Source organism: Bidens hawaiensis, unplaced genomic scaffold (assembly GCF_021521415.1).
Source record: "Bidens hawaiensis isolate Kalapana, Puna unplaced genomic scaffold, B.hawaiensis_p1.1 tig00018483_1, whole genome shotgun sequence".
Taxonomy (NCBI): Eukaryota; Viridiplantae; Streptophyta; class Magnoliopsida; order Asterales; family Asteraceae; genus Bidens; species Bidens hawaiensis.
The window spans coordinates 238,745-261,715 of record NW_027492791.1 but is presented as its reverse complement, the minus strand read 5'-3'; the positions used below and the strand labels follow the sequence as shown (position 1 = coordinate 261,715).

Sequence of the window (22,971 nt, the reverse complement as noted above, 5' to 3'; positions counted from 1 at the left end):
GTGGCAGAACGGATGAACAGGACGTTAAATGAAAGGGCAAGAAGTATGAGACTTAATGCCGGGCTTCCAAAGACGTTCTGGGCAGATGCAGTTAACACTGCAGCTTATTTAATTAACCGGGGATTGTCAGTACCGCTGGGTTTCAAGACACCAGAAGAAGAGTGGAAAGGTAAAGCTTCAGATTATAAGCATTTGAAAGTCTTTGGGTGTAGCGCTTATGATCTAGTGAAAAATGACAAGCTTGATGCTAAAGCTAAAAAATATGTTTTCATTGGATATGGGTCAAACGAAATGGGCTACAGGCTTTGGGATTTAGAAAGCAGAAAAGTAGTCAGAAGCAAGCATGCAACTTTTAATGAGGCTGAGTTATACAAAGATAGAAACACTTCAAAATCAAGGGTTCAGAAAGAGCAGGTTGAATATGAAATTGATGCTCAGAAAAAGACAGTTGAGTCAGCTACCGAACCCGAGACAGAAACTGAAGAAACCACAGTTCCTGAATTTGAAGATGATATTGGTGGAAATGAAGAGTCAGAGGGAGTCTCTGACAGTGGGAGTTCAGAGTCTGAGGATGAACAGTCTCCACAAGAACCTGACCCGCCTCAGCACTGGGTTAGGAGGTCCACCAGAGTTTCTAAACAGCCGGTACGTTACAAACCTTCAGTTAATTATCTCCTTTTAACTGAAAATGGTGAGCCAGAGAGTTATTATGAAGCACTTAAGTTGAAAGATTCGCTCCAGTGGGAGCATGCTATGAAGGAGGAGATGAACTCTTTGAGTAAAAACCAGACATGGGTTTTAACCAAGTTTCCACCAGATAAAAGAGTTCTACAGAATAAATGGGTCTATAGAGTCAAGGAAGAACATGATGGGTCTAAACGATACAAAGCTCGTTTAGTGGTCAAGGGCTTCCAGCAAAAGAAGGGAATTGATTATAATGAAATATTCTCTCCAGTTGTGAAGATGACCACCATCAGATTGATCTTAAGTATTGTTGCTGCAGAAAATTTACATCTAGAGCAATTAGATGTTAAGACAGCATTTTTACATGGTGATCTTGACGAGGAGATCTATATGGCACAACCTGAGGGATTTCAGGTTGCCGGGAAAGAAAAATGGGTCTGCAAATTGAAGAAAAGCTTGTATGGTCTGAAGCAGGCACCTAGGCAATGGTACCTAAAGTTTGATGATTTTATGGTGAGAACTGGGTACAAGAAATGCGAGGCCGACCATTGCTGCTACTTAAAGAAGTTTAAAGGCTCATATATCATTCTACTTCTTTATGTAGATGATATGTTAATTGCAGGATCTGATATGAAGGAGATTCGCAAGTTGAAGAAACAGTTGTCTGATGAATTTGAGATGAAAGATCTTGGTCCAGCCAAACAGATTTTGGGGATGAGTATATCCAGAAAGAAAGATGGCTCCATAACACTATCCCAAGAGAAATACATAGGGAAAGTGTTAGAAAGATTCAGGATGAATGATGAGAAGACTAAACCGAGAAACACACCTTTGGGAAGTCATTTCAAACTTACCAAAGACCAGTCTCCCAGAACAGAGGAAGAAAGAACAGAGATGGCTAAAGTTCCGTATGCATCTGCTGTTGGCAGTCTCATGTACGCCATGGTTTGTACACGGCCACACATTGCTCATGCTGTCGGGGTAGTTAGTCGTTTTATATCGGATCCGGGAAAGGAACATTGGGAAGCGGTGAAATGGTTACTCAGATACTTAAAGGGTGCTTCCAGTTTGGGGTTATGTTTTAAGGGGAAGGATACAATTCTCAGGGGTTATTCAGATGCTGATCTGGGTGGATGTAAGAAGACGTTTAAAAGCACTACTGGTTATGTTTTCACAGTTGGGAGAACAGCAGTATGTTGGATGTCCAGACTTCAGAAAAGTGTTGCTTTATCAACCACTGAGGCAGAATATATGGCAGCAGCCGAAGCAAGTAAAGAATTAGTATGGTTGAGAACTTTTCTTGAAGAGTTGGGAAAGAAACAGGCAGAGTTCTTATATTGTGACAATGAGAGTGCAGTGAAACTTGCGAAGAATCCAGTCTATCATTCGAAGACTAAGCACATCGGGAGGAGATATCACTTTGTCAGAGATTTGATCAGTGATGGTGTTTTCAGTTTGAAAAATATCTCAGGTGCTAAGAATCCAGCAGATATGTTCACCAAGCCAGTGATACTGGATAAGCTGAAGCTGTGCAGAGCTTCAGCAGGCCTTCAGGAAAAATGTTGAGAAGGCGAAGGGTAACTAGGAGGTGCAAAACCAGATGGGTTTTATTTTACATGTACAAGGCAATGCAGGTGAAGACATTTTACGTCTCCAAATGGGAGCAGGTTGAAATGTTTGACGCATCCAAGTGGTGGTTTAGAGAAGATGTCTCGAAGCCCAAGTGGGAGATTGTTATGTTGTGGTCTCCGATCCATCATGGGTCGGGTCCGGTTTAGACGAATAGACAGAATTAGGAGTTTAAGCTGTTTGAGTTTTGGCCAAGCCCAAAAGCTCTAATCAGGCCCAGATTAGTTAAAGGGTTAAACCCTAATTGTCTAGTCTATATTTTCTCTCCTGTACTTGTAAGTTTGGATCACTCAATAATAAGAAAACCCTAGTTATCGACAGTGGATGTAGGTCATACACCGTGACCGAACCACTTAAATCCTTGTGTCTCTTTCGTTTATTCTTTCGGTTTTACTATTGTATTCGTGTTTGTGTGTGACTCCGAACCTAACATATGCTTCATCAACAACATTCTCATTGAGTCATTAAACTCCTTAAAATATGGGGTGCGCGAGCCAACAATTCAAAATTGGTGAAAAAGATAAAGATGCTCCGTGCAGGCCTTATAGAATTTCTTCAGCATTTATGGTAAATTCAGAAATCGGTGCAGTTTTATCTGTCATGAGAAGAAATGTGCGATGGGGAGTTCAATATATGGATGATGAAGATCAATTAGATCACTCGTTAATCAAATCTTTCAAAGAAATAAGGAGTAAGGTTTTCCTATGGCAAGACCAATGGCACGATTTGGATCCAGTTATGTATCTCCAGCCTTTTTTAGATGTAATTCAGTCTGATGAAACTGGTGCACCAATTACTGGTGTTGCTTTATCTTCAATATACAAGTTTTTAACCCTAGAAGCACTGGATCTCAATACTGTTAACGTAGCCGACGCGTTACATCAAATTGTCGATGCTGTTACAAGCTGTCGGTTTGAAGTAACAGATCCTGCATCTGAGGAAGTAGTTTTGGTTAAGATACTTCAAGTTCTTCTAGCTTGCTTGAAGAACGACGCATCTGTTAAGCTAAGTAATCAGCATGTATGTGACATGGTGAACACGTGTTTCCAAATAGTTCATCAGGCAAGCTCAAAAAGTGAACTTTTACAAAGAATAGCAAGACAGACAATGCATGAGTTAGTCAGATGTATTTTCTCACATTTGCATAATGTTGGTCATATAGAAGAACATTTAACTCAGGTAATAAAGCTTTATCTTTTATGATTCTTTTGAACAAATAGTGAAATATATTTACTCTTCTTTTCAGGGTGATAGTAAACAACTTGACAATGGTCAAACTGGTCAAACTAACGACATTGTTATGACAGAGGCATATGGGATTCCATGTATGGTGGAAATTTTCCAATTTCTTTGTTCTCTTTTGAATGCTACTAATGTTGGAGTGGGTCCCAAGTCTAGTTCTATATCATATGATGAAGATGTTCCATTATTCTCCTTGGGTTTAATTAACTCAGCCATTGAGTTAGGTGGGGCCTGTTTTGACCAGCATCCCGAGTTACTATCATTGGTCGAAAATGATCTATTTCGCAGCTTAATGCAATATGGTTTGTCCTCAAGCCCACTGATCCTTTCTACTGTATGCAGCATTGTGTTAAATCTATATTATTTTCTAAGAGTAAAGCTTAAACTACAACTGGAAGCATTTTTTAAATCTGTGCTTATGGCGATTGCACAAAACAAACATGGGTCTAAATATCAACAAGAAGTTGCCATGGAAACTATTGTTGATCTTTGCAGGCAGCCGGCTTTTATTTATGAAATGTATGCGAATTATGATTGTGACATATCATGTAGCAATATCTTTGAAGACCTGGTCAATGTGTTGTCAAAAAGTGCATTTCCAGTCAACACCCCGTTATCTGCTATACATGTTCTTGCTCTTGAAGGATTAGTTGCCATGATTAATGGCATGTCTGAACGAGTGGGCGGTGAAGGACCAGTTTTAGATTCTGCCACATCAGATGTTGAAGATGATCAGCCCTTTTGGGAGGTGAAATGTGAGAGCTACGAGAATTCTGAATATTGGGTACCTTATATTCGTAAAATGAAACACGTGAAGAAAAAGTTAATGGCTGGGGCGGATCATTTTAATTCCGATCGTAAAAAAGGTCTTCAATTTCTTCAAGGAATTCGTATTTTACCCAACCCGCTTGATCCCGTGAGTGTAGCGTGTTTCTTAAGATACACAATTGGGTTAGATAAGAATCTTGTTGGTGATTATTTAGGGAATCATGACCCATTTTGTGTTGATGTCCTTCAAGAATTTGCTAAAACGTTTGATTTTCATGAAATGAATCTCGACATCGCGTTGCGTGTGTTCTTGCAAACGTTTAGATTACCTGGTGAAGCTCAGAAGATTCAAAGATTCGTTGAGGCGTTTTCTGAAAGATATTATCAACAATCACCCGATATTTTAGCCAATAAGGATGCTGCACTTTTGTTATCTTATTCTATAATATTACTCAATACAGATCAGCATAACTTACAGGTCAAAAGAAAGATGACCGAAGATGATTTCATCCGTAACAACCGTCGAATCAACGGTGGAGAGGATCTCCCACGCGAGTACCTTTCAGAGCTTTACCACTCGATTTGTGAGAATGAGATCCGGATGACACCTGTACAAGGGTCTGATTCCCCAGCTATGATTCATGATAATTGGGCCGGGCTAATTCACAGATCCAAACAAACGCGTCCATATATCATTTGCAATTCTCAAGAACAAATTAACAAAGAAATGTTTGCTATTTTATTGGGCCCAACTGTTGCAGCTTTATCTGTGGTTTTGGATCATATAGAGCAAGATGATGTGTTACAAACATGTATAAATGGATTTTTAAATGTTGCTAAAATAGTGGGTTGCTATCATCTTGATGATGTGTTAGACGGGTTGCTTGTTTCTCTCTCTAAATTTACATCCCTTTTGGTACTCCTGTCAGTTGAACAATCGGTTCTTGCCTTTGGTCAAAACACTAAAGCTAGAAAGTCAACTGTAGCTGTTTTCACAATTGCAAATACGTATGGCGATTATATACGTTCGGGTTGGAGAAACACTGTGGATTGCATTTTACGGTTACACAAATTAGGTCTTCTTCCAGCTCGTTTAGCCACTGATGCGGCTGATGACGTGGATCAAGTTTCAGAATCTGAATCAGAAAAGCCAGTTTTACCCTCCTCGGCACCCACCGTGCTAGTTTCGACCCATTCTCGAAAGTTATCGGGCCTAATGGGTCGTTTCAGTGAGTTTCTTTACTATGATACAGAGAAACCCGCCCCTCAACCGTCTCAAGAACAGCTTGAAGCTCATAAACGTGCTTTGGAAACCATTAAAAGTTGTCATGTGAATACCATATTTACTGAGAGCACGTTTCTTCAATCCGAGTCTCTTTCGAATCTGGCTCGGGCCCTGATTTTAGCTGCGGGTCAATCTAACGAAGAAGGGGCAGTTTTTTGCCTTGAGTTGTTAATAACAGTCACACTTAATAACCGTGACCGAATTATGCTTTTATGGCAAGGTGTTTATGAGTACATAACCCATATTGTCCAGTCAGCTGCGATGCCGAGTACTCTAGTTGAAAAAGCGGTTTTTGGGCTTATTCGAATTTGTCAACGACTTCTTCCTTATAAAGAAAATCTAACTGACGAGCTTCTTAAATCGCTTCAGTTGATTCTGAAACTCGATGCTCGTGTGGCGGATGCTTATTGTGAACACATCACTCGGGAAATTAGGCGTCTCGTTAAGGCTAATGCGAGGCAACTAAAATCCCACCTTGGGTGGCGTACCGTGACGTCTCTTCTTTCCATTACGGCCCATCATCCGGAAGCTTCTGATCCCGGATTTGAGACACTAGAATTCATCATGTCAGACGGGGCCCACTTGTTGCCAGCAAACTTTGTCTTATGTGTGAACGCGGCACGGCAATTTGCCGAGTCACGTGTAGGAGACGTTAAAAGGTCAATTAAGGCGTTGGATTTAATGGCGGGTTCGGCTGCTTGTTTGGTGAGGTGGGCCCATGAGACTAAAGAAGCGGTTGGTGAAGAAGCTGAAGCCGCCATTAAACTGTATCAAGACATTGGTGAGATGTGGCTCAGGTTGGCTCAAGCATTAAAGAAAGTGTGTCTGGACCCACGTGAAGAAGTTAGGAACCAATCGGTTTTGTTGCTGCAAAGTTGCTTGACCGGTTCACACGGGATTCATTTACAAGACGAGTGGTGGTCACAGTGTTTTGATCTGGTGGTTTTTACACTGGTTAGTGACTTGCTAGAAATCGTGCAAGAAAAGTCGCTTAAAGAGTACCGAAACCTGGAAGGTACACTAATTTTATCGTTAAAGCTTTTATCCAACACGTTTTTATATTCGCTCCCAAGTCTATCACGGCTCGGGTCGTTTGGTAAAAGTATGGGTCGGGGTGTTAAGTCATATGGAGAGATTTATGAAGGTGAAAATACGAGGCAAAAAAAGTGATAAAATTCATGAAACGATTACCGAGCTTTTAAAAAACAGTCTGCTTGTGATGAAATCTAGCGGGATTCTTGTTCCGAGTGACGCAGTTGGTTCTGATAGTTTTTGGCAGCTTACTTGGTTGCATGTTAAAAACATAGCACCTAATTTGCAGACTGAGGTTTTCCCGGATGATGAAACCGAGCAGCCATCGGTTTCTTCAGGCGGGTCTTGAGTTTCAAATTTTGAAACGATACCGGCGGTTATAGTCTTAGGTTTTCTGTAACTGTATACTTAGATTGTTGGAAACTGTTAAAAAGGTTTTTTTTTTGTTGTTGATGTAGATAGAGACTACTGCATACATTGTGTTAGTTTGAACTAAAGATGTTAAAGTTGCAAGTTATTTGTACAAATGTTCATTATTAAACATTGTTCTACTACTCTTGGAGATTGTTATGCTGTATACGGAGCCAAGGATGAGCTCGGGATGGTACCAGTACCGATCCCGAAAATTGGAAATACTTGGTACCGTACCGTACCTGTATTTCGTGCAAAATTTGGGAAATATCGGTACTAATACCGAAAACTCAAAACCGGTACCAAAAACACTCATTCCTATACCGAGCCATTTTTTTAATACCACGCCATACTGAGCTGACATGGTTATAACTGAGCCAAGCTGAGCTGACTCGGTTATAACCTTTTCTTTTTTAGTGTCTCAACTCATTAATGACCTACACTAATTACATAACCAATCCAAATGTTCTGAAATAGTTTGATCATGTCCATTTTCAAAGCCGCCCGACCCGACCCGCTAGTTTTAATATTCACCTAATCAAGCTTGATCACTTTCCATACTAACTTTTCATTTCAAATCACTTATGTAAGAATAGTATAGTCATTTAAAACCATTAATGGTCAATTTGACCAATCAATTTATCAAATTCACAAATTGTCATTTTAGGTCAAATTTATCTACATTTTGTTTAAATATTTAAGAATTCGTAATTGGACTTGAAGAAACATGATATAAATGAGTTCGTTTTAAGCGAAAATGGTTCGATACCCATTTACTTAACAAAAGAACATGCACAAAAAGACATTCGAATGAGATAGTAAAGAATGAGAAGAGTGTTTTAAATATCTTAAATGATATATACACATATAAACTACAAAACTATATGAAACTAAACATTACAACATTCAATAACTCCTCTATAAAATGTTGAACATTGTTGAGAGAAAGAACTAAATGAGCTTCCTCCTTTGGAAAAAAGCTTTCAAATGCCATAGTTGCAAAGCAGCCACTGATAAACAAATTATAAGGGAGAAAAAACTAAACGTAGCCATCTTCGAATTCGTCGATCTTGTTAACTGTTGCATCATTTCCTCCCTAACAACACAAACATAATCTAGCTTCACGAACATGTTAAAACCTCATAATATGACTTCGATTCTAATGCTTACCTTGCACGAAGATTAAACATTTCTTCATGAACCATACTAACCGAATCATACAGTTTCTTCAACTCCAATTCCATCATCTATCACAAACAAATTCAAGCTGGTTATACAATGTAATAGTGATTACTACTTTCAAATTGATGAATAATAAACTTACTTCAACTTGTCCTTTTTTAGCCACTTTAGACCAATCTTTTGCAGCCAGACCCGACTTCCACTCGAAATCAATCGACAGTGATTTATCAGGAGATTGTTTAGCTGCCCAGAAACAAGCCATGTAATCACCAGCCTCACCCGCGGTGAATGCAAAATTGCCTGACTCTTTCCTGTCAGCATAGTGATAATTATTCCCAAGAGGTGAAGTTACCTGCAATCATCGTACATTATAAGAGCTGTTCAAAAAGTTTATGTCCCACTAAAAAAAAGCTCGGCTCGAGAAAAGCTCGTTTCTAAACGGGTTGGCTCGTCTCGTTTAGATTAAACCCCAAATTTTAATGTGTGTGTGTGTATAATAACATACAGAAATGTGAAAATAAAAAATAATACATGTAAAATGCCCATGATCTTTAAATTTTTATTTTTTTTAAAAACCAAAATTAATATATATAATATTATAAATTCTCTTGTTTATAAATTTTGTATTAAAAATATGTTATTTTTCTTTCTCATATATCAATATTTGAAATAAAAATAAAAATAAAAATAATGAGCTGATGAACCAGCTCAAGCTTTTAACGAGCCAAGCTTGAGCTTGATTTTCCAGCTCGATAAAAAAACGAGCCGAGCCGGCTCGTTTAAGTTCAAGCTTGAGCTTGAGCTCCCATTGGCTCGGTTAAGCTCATGAACAACCCTAATTTACATTAAAAAAATCAATTCTCAAAATCCATCAAACTCAAGAACAAACACATATACAAAAGCTTCAAATTTGTTAGCATTAGGTTCTACACAAAAATTTATTAACAGAAAGAAACTAATAATAAGGGTTTGGATCAAATACAAATGAAATTAACGTACTAAATGTGAGAATCAAGTAGAGTAATTATATATACAAGTAAAGTAATTATGTAATTACTCTATGATGTAATTACATAAAAACTCTACTTGTATATATAATTACTCTACTTTATTCTCACGTTTAGCACGATAATTTTATTTGTACATTAACCTTACCCCTAATAATAAATCCATGCATGCATCAAATATTCAAATAATTAACTTGTGAAAATGTTTTACCCTAACAGTAATCCGATCTTCCGCGGATAACGGAAACCCTTGGACCGGTTTAACTATGTTGTACTTCCCAACGGTCGTCGCGTTGATCTTAATATCCTCGGTTATGCATTTTGTTGCTCCGGTTTCCAAATCGAACTGCATTGCCTTCACCAATGATGGTGTTGATGCAAACCCTAATATGAATGTTACCATCATTGTTATGGTTATTGATGATCTATTATACATTGTTGGTTTAATTTGGGAAAAGATGAAAATAAGAACCCTAGATTAATTATGAAATGCATGGCTATGGGATAATTAAGGTTTCTGTGAACGTGGATCATATGTTGGTTGTATATTCGGTTATTATGGTTGCCTAGGATTAACGACCTGAATTTAAAACATATATATATATATATATATATATATATATATATATATATATATATATATATATATATATATATATATATATATATATATACTAGTTTGATCCTCCCGAGTTACGGGAGTTTATTTAAAGTTTTGTTTTTATTCGTTTTTCTATTTTTTGATAATTATTTTATTTTTTAACGTAGTTTTTTTTTTAATTTAATACATATATATTAGTTTATTATTATATTTTTTAACGTTTGGGTTTTATCAGTTGAGATGTTTAGGTGTTTTAGATTTTTAACGAACAAACATAAACGAACACGAGCATGTTGATTTTTTAAATGTACAAACATGAACACATATATATGTCTAATGAAAAAAGAGGCGTTGACGTAGTTGACGATGGTGGGTAGTATTGGAAGTTAACCGACGATGGAGATGATAGACCAGCAACAAAAAACATGTAAAGTAGATAAATTTTAGGGTTGATAATGAAAGTGGTTATCAATGAATGAGATCTTATAACCCATTTGATGGCTATTAGAGTTTGGTAAGGGGTTATTTCATAAATAAATGAGATGTTATAACCCGTTTAATGGTTATCCGGGTTTGGTGAGACCCATGACCCGTGAAAATTATTGTTTGCTTATGAAATAGTTTACAAATATATGAGATGTTATAACTCATTTAAAGACCATCCGGGTTTGGTGTAACCCATACCCGTGAATTCGGGTCAAATGAATGAGAAGCCTCCATTTATAAATCAAGCAATATGGTGACTTTAGAGAATTGGGGGAATAACCTGAGAGCGACTCTTAGGATTTTATGGTAGACAATTATATAGATAGTTAGATTAGGTATACTTGTTAAGAAAATTAATTGTTTGGATATATATTAAGAATTTAAAATAAGCAAAAAGATTTTAAAGTGCACATTTTTTAAATTTAAATTATTCTTAGAAATCAAGCGTTAACAAATTGTCACATTTGGCCATATATTTCAAATTTTGATTTTTCGAATATATTTAAATTATAGACAACTAGTTTTTATCCTCCGTATTACGGGGGTTATTTTATATTATTCGTTTCTAATATTTATATATTTTTTGAATTTTAATTTTATTTATTGTATAGAAGTTAATAACATACTATGGTTTGATGATAAAAGATTTCACAAATAAATGAGATGTTATAACCCAGTTTAAAGTTATCTGGGTTTGGTGAAACCCAAGATCCGCTTATCTTTTACCATAAAAATGTTTCTTAATTATAAATAATTTGTTCATTTTAAAAAAAAAATCATATATTAATATATAGTATATCCCTGTTTTATAGGATTTTCATATCAATAATTTGGTGAGATTAATTTTTAATTTAGTGAGATGTTATAACCCGTTTAAGGACTATCTAGGTTTGGTGAGATCCATACCCATGAATTCGGGTCAAATGCATAAGAAGTCTTTATTTATAAATAATGCAATATGGTTATTTGAGAGAATGTATGAGCAACCAGAGAGCTTTTAAAATTAAGATTTAAGATAATTAAACACTAAATAGAAAACTTAAAACGCTACATAAATAAAAATTTTCATAAACCAAAGCGCTATTCTTTAATACGCCACAATTGTTGGACTAAGTCGTCTCAAAGTGTTTCATGAACTCCTTGTTATGTTGTTTCCCTGAAACTTGTCAAATGTTTTTCGAAATCTATTGCCAGCCCATGTTGTGATGGTTCTATCTCTTCATTCTTATCATCCGAGTAGACGATTATTGCGTGTCTTTCATTTTCTAAATCGTGTTGTGCAATATAATATACATGCATACATGATATCAGTTGTTATTTTTGGGCTCCAAATCTTAGTTGTCCTTTGTATAATGTTTCATCGAGCTTGGAGAAAATCCAACACCCTCTTGACATCCTTTCTTGTTGACTCATGATGTTATATAAATTTCTGCTTCATGAGTTTCTTTTACATATCTAATCATGAATAATATTATCCCATCAACGTAAATTTAGAAACAATTTGAAGAAAGACAAAACATTATAAATCTTCGGATGAAGAATTCTAGGTTACATATATATGCTCTTTGTAACATCCAACAAACAATAAATTTTTTAATCCCTTTTTTATAATATAATCCACAATTTATTTATTAAAAGATAATGTTCATAAGTAGTACACCTAGCTTGGCGGATTCCATCGTTTGGCAGAATCGAAATGAATACACAAATCTTAATTAAAAAAAGTTGAAAATAAAAAAATACCTTATCAATGAACAACCCATCATGCAATATCTTAAATTTTGTCTTTCAGTTCGAAGTAAACATCATTGGCTAATTCTGTCATAAATTACACTTTTTAAGAGTGTTTGAAATGATCCATAATATCCGATTGAGTTTTCCTGAGACGGGATTTTAACCATTTATACTGATTTTGACGCTTTAAACCCGACTCACCAAAAACACCATCAATGTGAGAAAGCCTACTTGAGTCGAGTTTCAAACGTGAGAATATAAGATCCAAACCTTAACCATTACTCTTGTGCCATTGAATCAGAATGCCAACTGCTACCCTAAGAGCATTCCCAACAGGTCCTGTATATTATCGTGAGTGAGTCCTTTATATTATATAGAGTAGTTGTAAGTGGTTGAGATAGAGAAACTTTTGTTTATGATTAAATTTGGAGAAACACCATTCACTTTTTATAATTTTTAATGTTTTTTGAAGTAGCTGTGAGTGGAGAAAAGAAGAAAGGAAATAATAAAAGTATAAAAAATATTATTTCATTAAAAATGAGAAAGAAAATATAATGTTTTTAATGTATTTATAGAGACGGATAAAGATACTACAAGGAATGCTTACATAATATTAATTCAGACAAGTACTATAAAAGGCTCATTAATATTCCAATTAGTCTTTACCACTTAAAAACACAAAACAATGAAATTTGGTAAAGAATTTGCTTCACAAATGGTGCCAGAATGGCAAGCAGCATACATGAACTACAACCACCTCAAGATATTAATCAAAGAAATCTTAATCTTCAGACAACTACAACAACATGAATCCACCACAGGGTATGAAGCAAACCAACCACTACCAACAAAGCGGTTGTCTCGGAAACGAAAGGTGTCGCTAAACCGAGCCTTGGGCGGCTTATCAAAACGCCATTCGGTTAACAAAGATCAAGACGATGAGGTGATCCTAGTTAGTGCAATGCAGATGTCGGAGGAAAACCAACACCACCAGACGGTTTTCCTCCGGTCATCTGAGTATGCGGGTGAGTTAGAGCTCGAGTTCTTTAAACGACTTGATGTCGAGTTTAATAAAGTGATCGGGTTTTATAAATCGAAGGTGGGTGAGATGGTGAATGAAGCGGAAGAGTTGAGTAAACAGATGAATACTCTTATCGCGCTTCGGATTAAAGGGGAAGATCCGGATTATTGTGGTTCGTTGCGGATATTTTCGTCGCGATTCACAGGTATTAGTGACAGAGTAGCGACATGATATGTTTAGTGACTATTTTCTTTTATCTTTTACTGATGTGTTTTGTTGAGTTTTCTTTTTAGCAAAATAGACCCAAAAAATGACAACAATTGGCTTTAACATCATAGACTAGGGGTGTACAAAACCGGTTTTAAACCCAAACCGAACCGGTTTGGTCAACAGCTGGTCAAAACCGGTATGACTCAAACCGATTCGGTTTATAAACCGGTTTAGAAGCAAGATAGGCCGGCTTGGTCACGTCGGTTCAGTTCGATTTATAAACTGGTTTAACCGATTTTAATATGTTTTAAACCGGTTTTTCACAAACCGGTTCGTTTTAAAACCGGTTTGGTATATCTAAAGGGGAACCATTCCTGAAACTAGCGGTTTGGGAACCGGTTTGGGTGAAACCGGTTTTAAACACAAACCGGTTCAGTTCAATTTGCCTAAAATCGGTCCCAAACCGGGTTTTTTTTACACCTCTATCATAGACTACTCATAAATATACACCTATTTGTCAAGTATAAGCATTTATTATGGAGACTCAGATATTAAACCATGGCATTACCTGATTACTCTGAAACACGTGATTTATCCCCCTAACGTTGACTATGGGACCGGTTAGTGAGGGACACCCAATGTACCTTTTTGTTAGATCGTGCGCCAAGTCAGCGCTAGACTAAGGAATTTTTTGTGTCCGCCTGTGCCAAGTTAGTGGCGAATTTGCACCCATTTGTGTTCTTTCGCTATGCTAGTGAACTATTTTACCATCTTGTGCCATTTTAGCGCAAAAAGATTGGTCCTAAAAGCGAAATTTAAGTTGCTAATAAAGTGGCTAAATTGGTGATTTTGGTTTTCTTTTACACTAGATGTGATTCAAGAATCTAAGATGCGCAGCGAAGGAAACAGTATACATAGAACGGAAAGTGACCGCGTAGTTAAGGAACAAGAATTGGTTTCGGTGGATATGTTAAATCAAGTAAAGATAAACGTTATGCCCGAAACCCCTGTATCGTCGCTAAAAACTGCTTTCGGCAGTTCAAAAATAGGCTTGTCGTTCAGTAAAAAGGAAATCCGAGATGCGGAACAAGGGCTGAAGCAGGCTTTTATCGAGTTCCACCAAAAGCTTCGTCATCTGAAAAGCTACTCGTATGTATTTACGACTACTTTTTGTTAGCGACAATTTCCAACATAGTTATAGTGACAGTCTTTCTTCATTGTTTTAATGAATGTCTCTTTATACAGATTTTTGAATCAACTGGCTTTCTCCAAGATCATGAAGAAGTATGATAAGGTTTAGTATTCTTGATTCTCGAATATTAAATTCTGTTAGGATTATATTCGCGTTAGATATATGTCGCTACAGAGTACGTCTAGAAATGCATCAAAAGCTTATTTAGAGATGGTTGAAAAATCTTACTTGAACCAATCTGATGAGGTATCTATGACATTTTTGCTAGTTTCTTATGTGTTTATTAAATTAGCAACAAACAAAATATTATATAAGTCGTTTTTTGAAGGTTGCTAAGCTTGAGGCGAGCGTTGAAGCAGTCTTCATCGAGCACTTTTGCAACGGGAATCGCGGTCTAGGAATGAAAACTTTACGACAAAAGGCTAAAACAGACATGCATAGAGACATAGAGTTACATTTTTCACAGGTACATGTTAGACACTTACCTGTTTTGACGCTAATATCTCGTTGGCACCTTTTCGGTTACATTTTACAGCAATATATCTCGTCGCAGGCTGTTTTGTGGGATTATCATTGGCGCTTGTCGCAACAATAATCCTAATGATACACATTAGAAAACTTCTCAACAATAGCGAAGGTCGAGATCAATACATGACTAACGTGTTTCCATTATACAGCGTGTTTGGATACCTCGTGTTACATTTTCTAATGTACGCGGGTAATATATACTTTTGGAAGCGTTTTTGCGTCAACTACGCCTTTATTTTCGGGTTCAAACCGAATACCGAATTAGGTTATCGCGAAATATTACTCGTCAGTTCAGGTCTATCAGTACTCACTCTCGCAGCTGTTCTTTCAAATCTTGAAATGGACATAGACCAACATGTTAAAAAATCAAGAGCTATAACTGAACTAATTCCTCTTTGCTTAGTCATTGTAAGAAACTACTCTTTCGCCGTCTTGCACTTCATTGGACCGATAACTTATGTTGATTATAGTTGTAACTTATGCTTTGCAGATTGTACTTTTGATCGGGTTTTGCCCATTTGACATCATTTATCGCGCTAATCGTTACTTTCTGATTACGTGTATATGGCATTGTATTTGTGTTCCTTTTTATAAGGTTACTCTGCCTAATTTTTTCTTGGCTGATCAGCTAACTAGTCAGGTAAAATTCCGGATATTGCACAATTAGTGACGGGTATATTTTCGTCGCAAACATATTAAATTTTCTTTTCATGCTTATAGGTTCAACTATTCAGGAATTTGGAGTTTTATATATGTTATTATGGTTGGGGAAACTACAAGAAAAGAGATTCTGTTGAGTGTCGAGGAAGTAGCATTTATGACAGTATTTCGTTAGCCATCGCTATTATTCCGTATTATATTCGATGTCTATAGGTATAACTTGATAAAAGAGAAATTATTTTGCAAATCCTATATGAATTAACTCTTGGCGGTCTAGCATAATTATACTAGTGAACAACTAGGCATTTGTGGCACAATGAGGTCGCAAATTTATCGGCACCACCTGCCCGTCGTAAATCAGTTGTAAAATTGCAACTCTTTAGGAGTCGTCACAAATTGGCTACACAAAGGACGGTTCAAATCAGTCACAAATATGAGACTGAAACATCACTGGCTAAAAGTTGTGTAAACTAGATGCGAATTTGCGACGGGTAAGAGTGGTCACAAATCGGTCATAAACATAGGTACAAACGAGTCTTTAAAAAGCGGTTGCAAATTTGCTCGTATGATAAGATAATCAAATATCAGCAGCCAGTTGTCGCAAAATCACCAGTTGCAAAATAATCCACAAGCATTTTTGTTACCACGCCTTCTAACGCAAATTGTCGCAAAAAGTTCTTGCAACCGAATGACCATGACCCACAAATAAACAGTTTTCTAGTAGTGAAAGTATTTACATGCATACAAACAATCTAATCCGATGGAAACACTTCCACGAAACTCTAATATTTAATGTTCTTCTAGTGCTTACGACGCCTATTTGATGGAGAAGACTCGAGTCAAGCAGTGAACGGGGCAAAGTACTTATCAACAATTGCTGCAGTTATCGTGAGAACCTTTTACGCTCAAAAGAAGGGATTCACCTTGAAAATGGTCGCTGCATCCACTTCAGTCGTCGCTACAGTTTACAACACGTATTGGGATTTAGTTTGCGACTGGGGACTTCTACGTAAAAACTCCGAAAACCCATGGTTAAGAGACAAGCTCCTTTTGCCACATAGATCAATCTACTTCATCGCGATGGTATTTACCATTTGCGACACTCAGTCTCTTTGCGACTGAAAATATTAGTGACACTTGCCTTTTGCGACTGGTTTTTGTAGGTAGTGAATGTTATACTAAGATTAGCTTGGATGCAAACAGTATTTGATTTTCATGAAGCACCGTTTTTGCATCGAACGGCATTAATCGCTTTAATCTCCAGTTTGGAGATCATTCGACGCGGTATATGGAACTTTTTCAGGTTGGTGTTTAGCGACAAAGTTCGAACTTTTTGTGACGTTTTGTTGTTAACTAAGAAAAATTTATGGAAAATGCAGGTTGGAGAATGAGCATTTGAATAACGTTGGAAAATATCGAGCTTTCAAGTCTGTGCCATTACCTTTTAGTTACGAGAATGACAAGCATCTATAATTTCGTTTTTTTTTTCTTTAACGACAACTCACACACCCATCTACTTCCTGCTTCTATACTACACCAAGAAATAATCTACACATGTCAGGATTTGAACTATGATCTTCTCCCGAAATGATTAGAGTCTTTACAATCCAGCCAAGACTAGAATTGCTATAATTTGATTCTAAACACATGGTTGTTTGACATGTCTCGGTTTATGTTATGTAGTTATTCGTTCTTTATTAATAACAATGGCCAATGACTTTGGAAAAGAAAAGGCCGAACTGAGAAAGCCCGAAAGATTTTTTTACGAATTTTGTTAATATTCGATGTTCGAATAATATATTGGAGTGGTCAGATCAGACAGATAATGTTAAACTTAGGATAGATAATATCTATTGCATTAATAGTTATTTAAAAAGTAGTGATTACATCGAAACATATGGCAAGCGGACAACAAACTGTCTCACTACCCCTTTTAGAATTGCAAAACTCAATCTTTTAAAAATTACATGGACTGAACCACAGCTTACACAAACTTGCGCAACTGTTTCTTTATTATCAAATTGAAACTTACAAGAGATACAAAAACTAAATCAAGAACATAAACATATTTAAAGACCATGGACAGTACGTTGCATATTTCCTCTTCCAAACTCTCCTTAATCGCATAATCACCCCGCCCAAAAATCCGATGCCATTTTGAAGCGGTGAAATGTGCAACTGAGATTTTGAGTTGGGTAAATATGCAATTAAGGGGGTTGAGTCGGAAATATATCATTTTTAACTCGGTAATAAGCAGTTAAAGAGGTTTGGAGGAGATACTATAAGTTTTCTTAACAACTCAATAAAAGAGATGAACCAAACCACATTAAACTGAGAGACGTGTGATACACTTTCATATCGAATTATTTCGATTGGTTGCTCGAGGATTTGGGAGTATTTTCGGTTAAAAGTTTGAAAGTCAATTACACGAGTTGACTTTTTGTGCACCGAGTATAATTTCGTTTGGAATGGTTGAGTTTCCTATTAGGTTTTTATATTAATGCCTAGAGAGTAGAATTGGAGAGGCGCCATCGCTTGTGTCGTTGGCTCACTTTGATGTCAGGGTCAGTTCGATGCCTTGGCCTATATGTGGAGAGAGGGAGGAAACTGTTGAGCATTTCTTATTTCTTGCGGTTTTGCTCAAGAAGTTTGGCAACTTGTCTCTGAATGGTGTAAGGTGTCATCGATCTTTGCTTTTGGTATTAGAGACTTGTTGGACATACATGTGTATTCCGGGTTTCCAAAAAAGAAGGTGAAGGCATTTCTTGTGGTTATTCTTGTAACTTGGTTATTCATGTTACTCTTTGGTGCTTATGGAAGACGAGAAATAATGTTAAAGCCCTTGGGTTCCTTTGGATTAAGAGTATGACAAATGGGTTGAATTTGACTAGGGAGGATTATTAGAGTGGATTGTTTTTTTTTTTCTTTGGGCGATGGTTGTGTTGTTGTGGCTTGCGTCTCGCTAGGCTGGTTTTTGACAGTGGTTTTTAATTAAATATCGTTGTTCGTTAAATTTTTTTTTCCATGGTGTGATGTTATTATTGTTTAGATATATTATATCACATACAACTACTACAAATATAAATATACACGTTTATTAATTATATATATATAATCAAATCAAACTTATGGAAAAGAAGGAAACATGAATACAATCATAGAGTTGTTTTCCTAAATCATAAGACCAATTCTTCATATTAAGATGTTGTCCTCAATAATTCTTGTTTTCGTCATCGCAAGGAACCTTTGCATCACATACGCTAGCCACCTCTGAATTGCCTTCTTTAATATAATCGCAACAACCATCAATGTTCGAACCACATAACAAAAGATCAGTAAAACACTCCAAGAAATCGTTATTTGACACATGATCGTCGCTATTGTTGTTTGCTTCCAACGATTGGTCCGTCCATGCGTTATCTATGGTTGTTATGGTCAAGTCATTAAACTTCTCCATTTCATTCTCAAGGTTTTTGTATTTCCAAGCGTCATCACATTCTTTATGTGCAATCTCGTTATCCATATCAAGATAACAGGAAGACGGCTCATTTGTTGAGTTTGTTGAGCATACACTTGCGTTCAACTTAATTGGGAGTGGATTCAATTTCATTGCGCGAATCTTAGACTGCTTCACCAATCTAGCTTCAGCCTCGAGCCTAGCACTCTCCCACTGAGCCATATGGCTCAAATTGGTTGCAATGTTAATGTAACCGTTATTAGACAAAAGAGTATCATTTTTCGGCTTGTGGCTCATTGGATCAATTCCCATTTTAATTAGCCTTTTTTTAATATGGGTATTCCAGTAATTCTTTATTTCATTGTCTGTTCTTTTTGATAAATGAGTAGCTATGGCCGACCATCTTTAAAATAAGACAAAACAAAACAATAAAAAACATGATTACAAAAGACATGTAGAAAACGAAGTTAAAATCAAACAAATAATAATCCTAGGAATCATCAAGCATAATTGCAAGATCAAGATCCCATCATGTGGCTTCTCTATGTCATCTTGTAAACCCACATGAGTTTATCATAAAAAAAATAATGATCCATTTATGTACTAAGTTGCATTATAAGCTTTTTACATTTAAAAAAAAGAAAGATATAAGCTTCAAATATATATGGATAACTTATCTTACGAAACAATTTTGTATGTAATTTGTATTTAACTGGTGGTCAATAATCTGGCTCGGTTTGTAATTTTGTCTCGTTCTATCTGCTTTTTTACTAGCCGGTTTTATTTAAATAAAAAAATTGCTGTTAAAAACAGTTTTGTTTGATGTTAAAGATAAGTAATTTACCACGTTAGACCATTTGTTGTGGAGAGCTTTAACTAACAAAAAGTAGTTTTCACGTCATTGTCACATAGCCGATAGGCATTTACTGAGCCATGCACCATTAAACAATTGTTTAGTGGTTTTAACTTTTAACTAAACATTAAGTATAAAAAAACCAAGGAAAAATATATGATTGGTTGGTTTGCAAGTGACGCCAACTCTTTTGAGTCTCACACCCACCAACCTACTCGTGCCCAAGCCAATGGTGCTCCAAATTGTGTCGTGTGTAATCTTGTGTAATGCCCAATTTTAACGTTTACTATATATGGTCTTAACGACAAAGTCAAAATTGTTTTAGTTTTCTTGGTTGTTAAAGTGAATATCAAAGAGTAGACAAAACCTCATGTGGTTTATTTTATTATTTTTATTTATTTATTTATTTATTTATTTATTGGTGATTTTTAAATGGAAAGTTTAAAATTTCTCAATTAAACAATATTTTGGATGGAGTTAATTTCAATTCTTATTTACTGTGAATTTCATGAATCAATTGGGGGATAAAAGTAAGAACTTTTGAAAACCTTGTTGACCAAAAATATATATAGTTTAAACTACATAATCAAATTTAACATTTTGATGCATGGAATAAACATAAAAATAATGGTTGAAATATAATGAAATTAAAACTCTTTAGGAATAATAATAATTATCCCTGAAAGTTTGGAAATAAATTCTAATTAAATGTAATTAATATACTTAAATTTAAAAGGAAAACATGTCTTAAAAGTGTAAAATAAACCTTAAAAATGGAAATAAATTATATAAAAAAACAAATAAACATATGAATGTAAAAATTAATATACCTATTACCCAAGAGAGCATGAAGCTGAATAATGGTCTGTTCTTCTTGAAGACTAAATTTTCCTCTCTTAATATCCGGTCTAAGATAATTTATCCATCTCAACCTGCAACTCTTCCCGCATCTTTGCAACCCTGTGTGTCATGAACACAATTTTTATACATAACAGTATTAATAATATTTGTAAAAATATAACAAGATTTATACTTATACCAGCCTTAGAAGGCAAAGCTCTCCAGCTGCCATGCCCATGTTCTTGAATATAAGCCATGAGCTTCTGATCTTCATCAGGAGTCCATGGTCCTTTCTTTAATCCCACCTTATCACAACATGGTGATCTTCCCATTTTGAAATGTTTAAATGATTTAATTTTGGTATATTTTTTCTAAGTGTTTGGATGAAGTTTAAGTAAGACTAGTGGGTGATTCTGTTTATAAACTTACAACTAGTTGTTATTGTAATCGAGTAGAGAGATGGGAAACAACAATACCATTTTATGTTTTTTTTAATTGTTTTTAAATTGGTAGACGTGACATTTTCTGTCATGACATTTTCTGCTACGGTATGTACACGTCATAAAAATAATTAGGGTTTGCGTTATCATTTTAAATTTTAGCTAGCTTATTGAATATGTTGTGTTTAGGTTAATCACTTGTTTAACTAACGTGTTAACCCTGTTAATCCGTTCAAAATTAGAATTAAAAATATGCATTCGTAGCATAAGCCTCTAGCCTATTAATTTACGAGTCATTGAACAATTTATTAGAAACATTACAACTCGTCAACCATGTTATAACTCATTTAAGCCGTCTACATCTTGCTTACAACCCCGTTTACATCTGACAAACCGGTTTACGACCCTTTTAACTCATTTAAATAAATGTGTTACGCGCCAAATTCCATTTGGGCCAATGATATTTTGGAGTGTTATAAGATGCAACCCCCCTCCCCGGTACCTCTCTCTCTCTCTCACACACACACACACACACAACAAATTGGAGGTCGAGGTTTTGAGTCTCGCTGTAGCATTATTGAGTATATTAGATTACAGTTAAAAATATAAAAATATGTATTACACGAATCATGTTTAGGAAACACGATTTTAAGTTAGTATGGATCAAGTTTGATATCTTTGACATGAATATATACGGGGTTGTTGTTTAAAATCATCAACTTAACCCATCAACCTGATACAATTACCACTCACAGTTATTATTTAAAAGGATTTGAAAAACACATTACATCTAGAAAACATGAACTTGAACAAGAAGATTATATATTTTTTTATTAACCCTTTTTTTATATCAAGAAGATAAAAGCAAAATAATTGTACTCAATCATCAAATCTTTTGGTTGAAAATATTGAGCCAAGGACTTCTAAAAAAATCACCATTTTAGAGTAAGAAGCCAAATAAAGGCACCAACAAAAGTAAAGGCTACATATACCATGGCTTTGGTGCTACCATCATCCAATTGTATTGAATATGTAATGTTATTTGTGGGGGTAGGGTCAAGATTGATAAAGATATTACATGAGTCATAAGGGCTACGGGCCATTCCCATTTCTCATGTTAGTGTAACTTTTCTTAGTGTTTATAATTTTATTTTTATTTTTATTCGGATTCAGTACGCGATAAAACAATAGATGATGGGATACTTTCACATGTTATGATATGGATATGTGTTGTCTTTTGGATGGTTTTGTGTCATTAAATACAACAATAGTACTTCTTTGTTTTAAGTGTTCAAAGACTTTGTACTATGAAGTCCTAGGGCCCGTAACATTAAAAGTTGTTTAGAAATGGAATCCGAACACAACGGAGACATGGGTGTTGGTCTGGTTTGGGTTCTAAGAGCGCAAAAGAGATTCGGTGGTGCTAGAATATACAGTGTCAATTGGAGAGAAAAAATAGAGACGGTGCAATAATCGAGTGAAATTAAAAATGCACCAGGTGTAATGGCTCTGATACCATAAAGACTTGTATGTGTTTTACAACGAGAGAGATGTTGTATAAACACACATTGACATGACAAAACTCTGGCATATTATGAGTGAAACTAACCTATATTATTTTCAGATAAAATAGGCCTCTGATTTCTTTTTTTAGACTTATGGGCTCTAACTTATTTCATAAGCCTAATTGGTTGGCCATGTAAATAGCT

The 22,971-nt window shown here is 35.7% G+C and overlaps 2 protein-coding genes and 2 pseudogenes across 4 annotated transcripts; 2 read left to right on the top strand and 2 right to left on the bottom strand.

Annotated features, from left to right (window-relative positions):
- The first annotated feature begins 2,779 nt into the window (after positions 1 to 2,779).
- On the top strand, positions 2,780 to 7,734 carry LOC143556173 (ARF guanine-nucleotide exchange factor GNOM-like; annotated as a pseudogene). The gene is made up of 2 exons (XR_013139332.1): positions 2,780 to 3,492; positions 3,560 to 7,734. The product of XR_013139332.1 is annotated as an ARF guanine-nucleotide exchange factor GNOM-like (transcript).
- A 140-nt stretch (positions 7,735 to 7,874) lies between these two features.
- Positions 7,875 to 9,804, bottom strand: LOC143556155 (transmembrane emp24 domain-containing protein p24delta9-like). Its single transcript, XM_077045562.1, has 4 exons — positions 9,452 to 9,804; positions 8,376 to 8,585; positions 8,222 to 8,298; positions 7,875 to 8,147 (listed from the first exon to the last, which is right to left on the bottom strand). The coding sequence occupies exons 1-4, from the start codon at positions 9,674 to 9,676 to the stop codon at positions 8,003 to 8,005; spliced, it is 657 nt and encodes a 218-aa protein (XP_076901677.1). The 5' UTR covers positions 9,677 to 9,804; the 3' UTR covers positions 7,875 to 8,002.
- Positions 9,805 to 12,746: 2,942 nt separating this feature from the next.
- On the top strand, positions 12,747 to 17,888 carry LOC143556154 (phosphate transporter PHO1 homolog 9-like; annotated as a pseudogene). Its single transcript, XR_013139330.1, has 11 exons — positions 12,747 to 13,287; positions 14,162 to 14,441; positions 14,538 to 14,586; positions 14,659 to 14,730; positions 14,813 to 14,950; positions 15,038 to 15,420; positions 15,503 to 15,652; positions 15,733 to 15,885; positions 16,477 to 16,755; positions 16,836 to 16,975; positions 17,052 to 17,888. The product of XR_013139330.1 is annotated as a phosphate transporter PHO1 homolog 9-like (transcript).
- A 364-nt stretch (positions 17,889 to 18,252) lies between these two features.
- On the bottom strand, positions 18,253 to 21,169 carry LOC143556153 (transcription factor MYB106-like). The gene is made up of 3 exons (XM_077045561.1): positions 21,022 to 21,169; positions 20,813 to 20,942; positions 18,253 to 19,532 (listed from the first exon to the last, which is right to left on the bottom strand). Exons 1-3 carry the CDS (start codon positions 21,152 to 21,154, stop codon positions 18,884 to 18,886), a joined length of 912 nt encoding a protein of 303 aa, XP_076901676.1. The 5' UTR covers positions 21,155 to 21,169; the 3' UTR covers positions 18,253 to 18,883.
- Between the last annotated feature and the right edge of the window lie 1,802 nt (positions 21,170 to 22,971).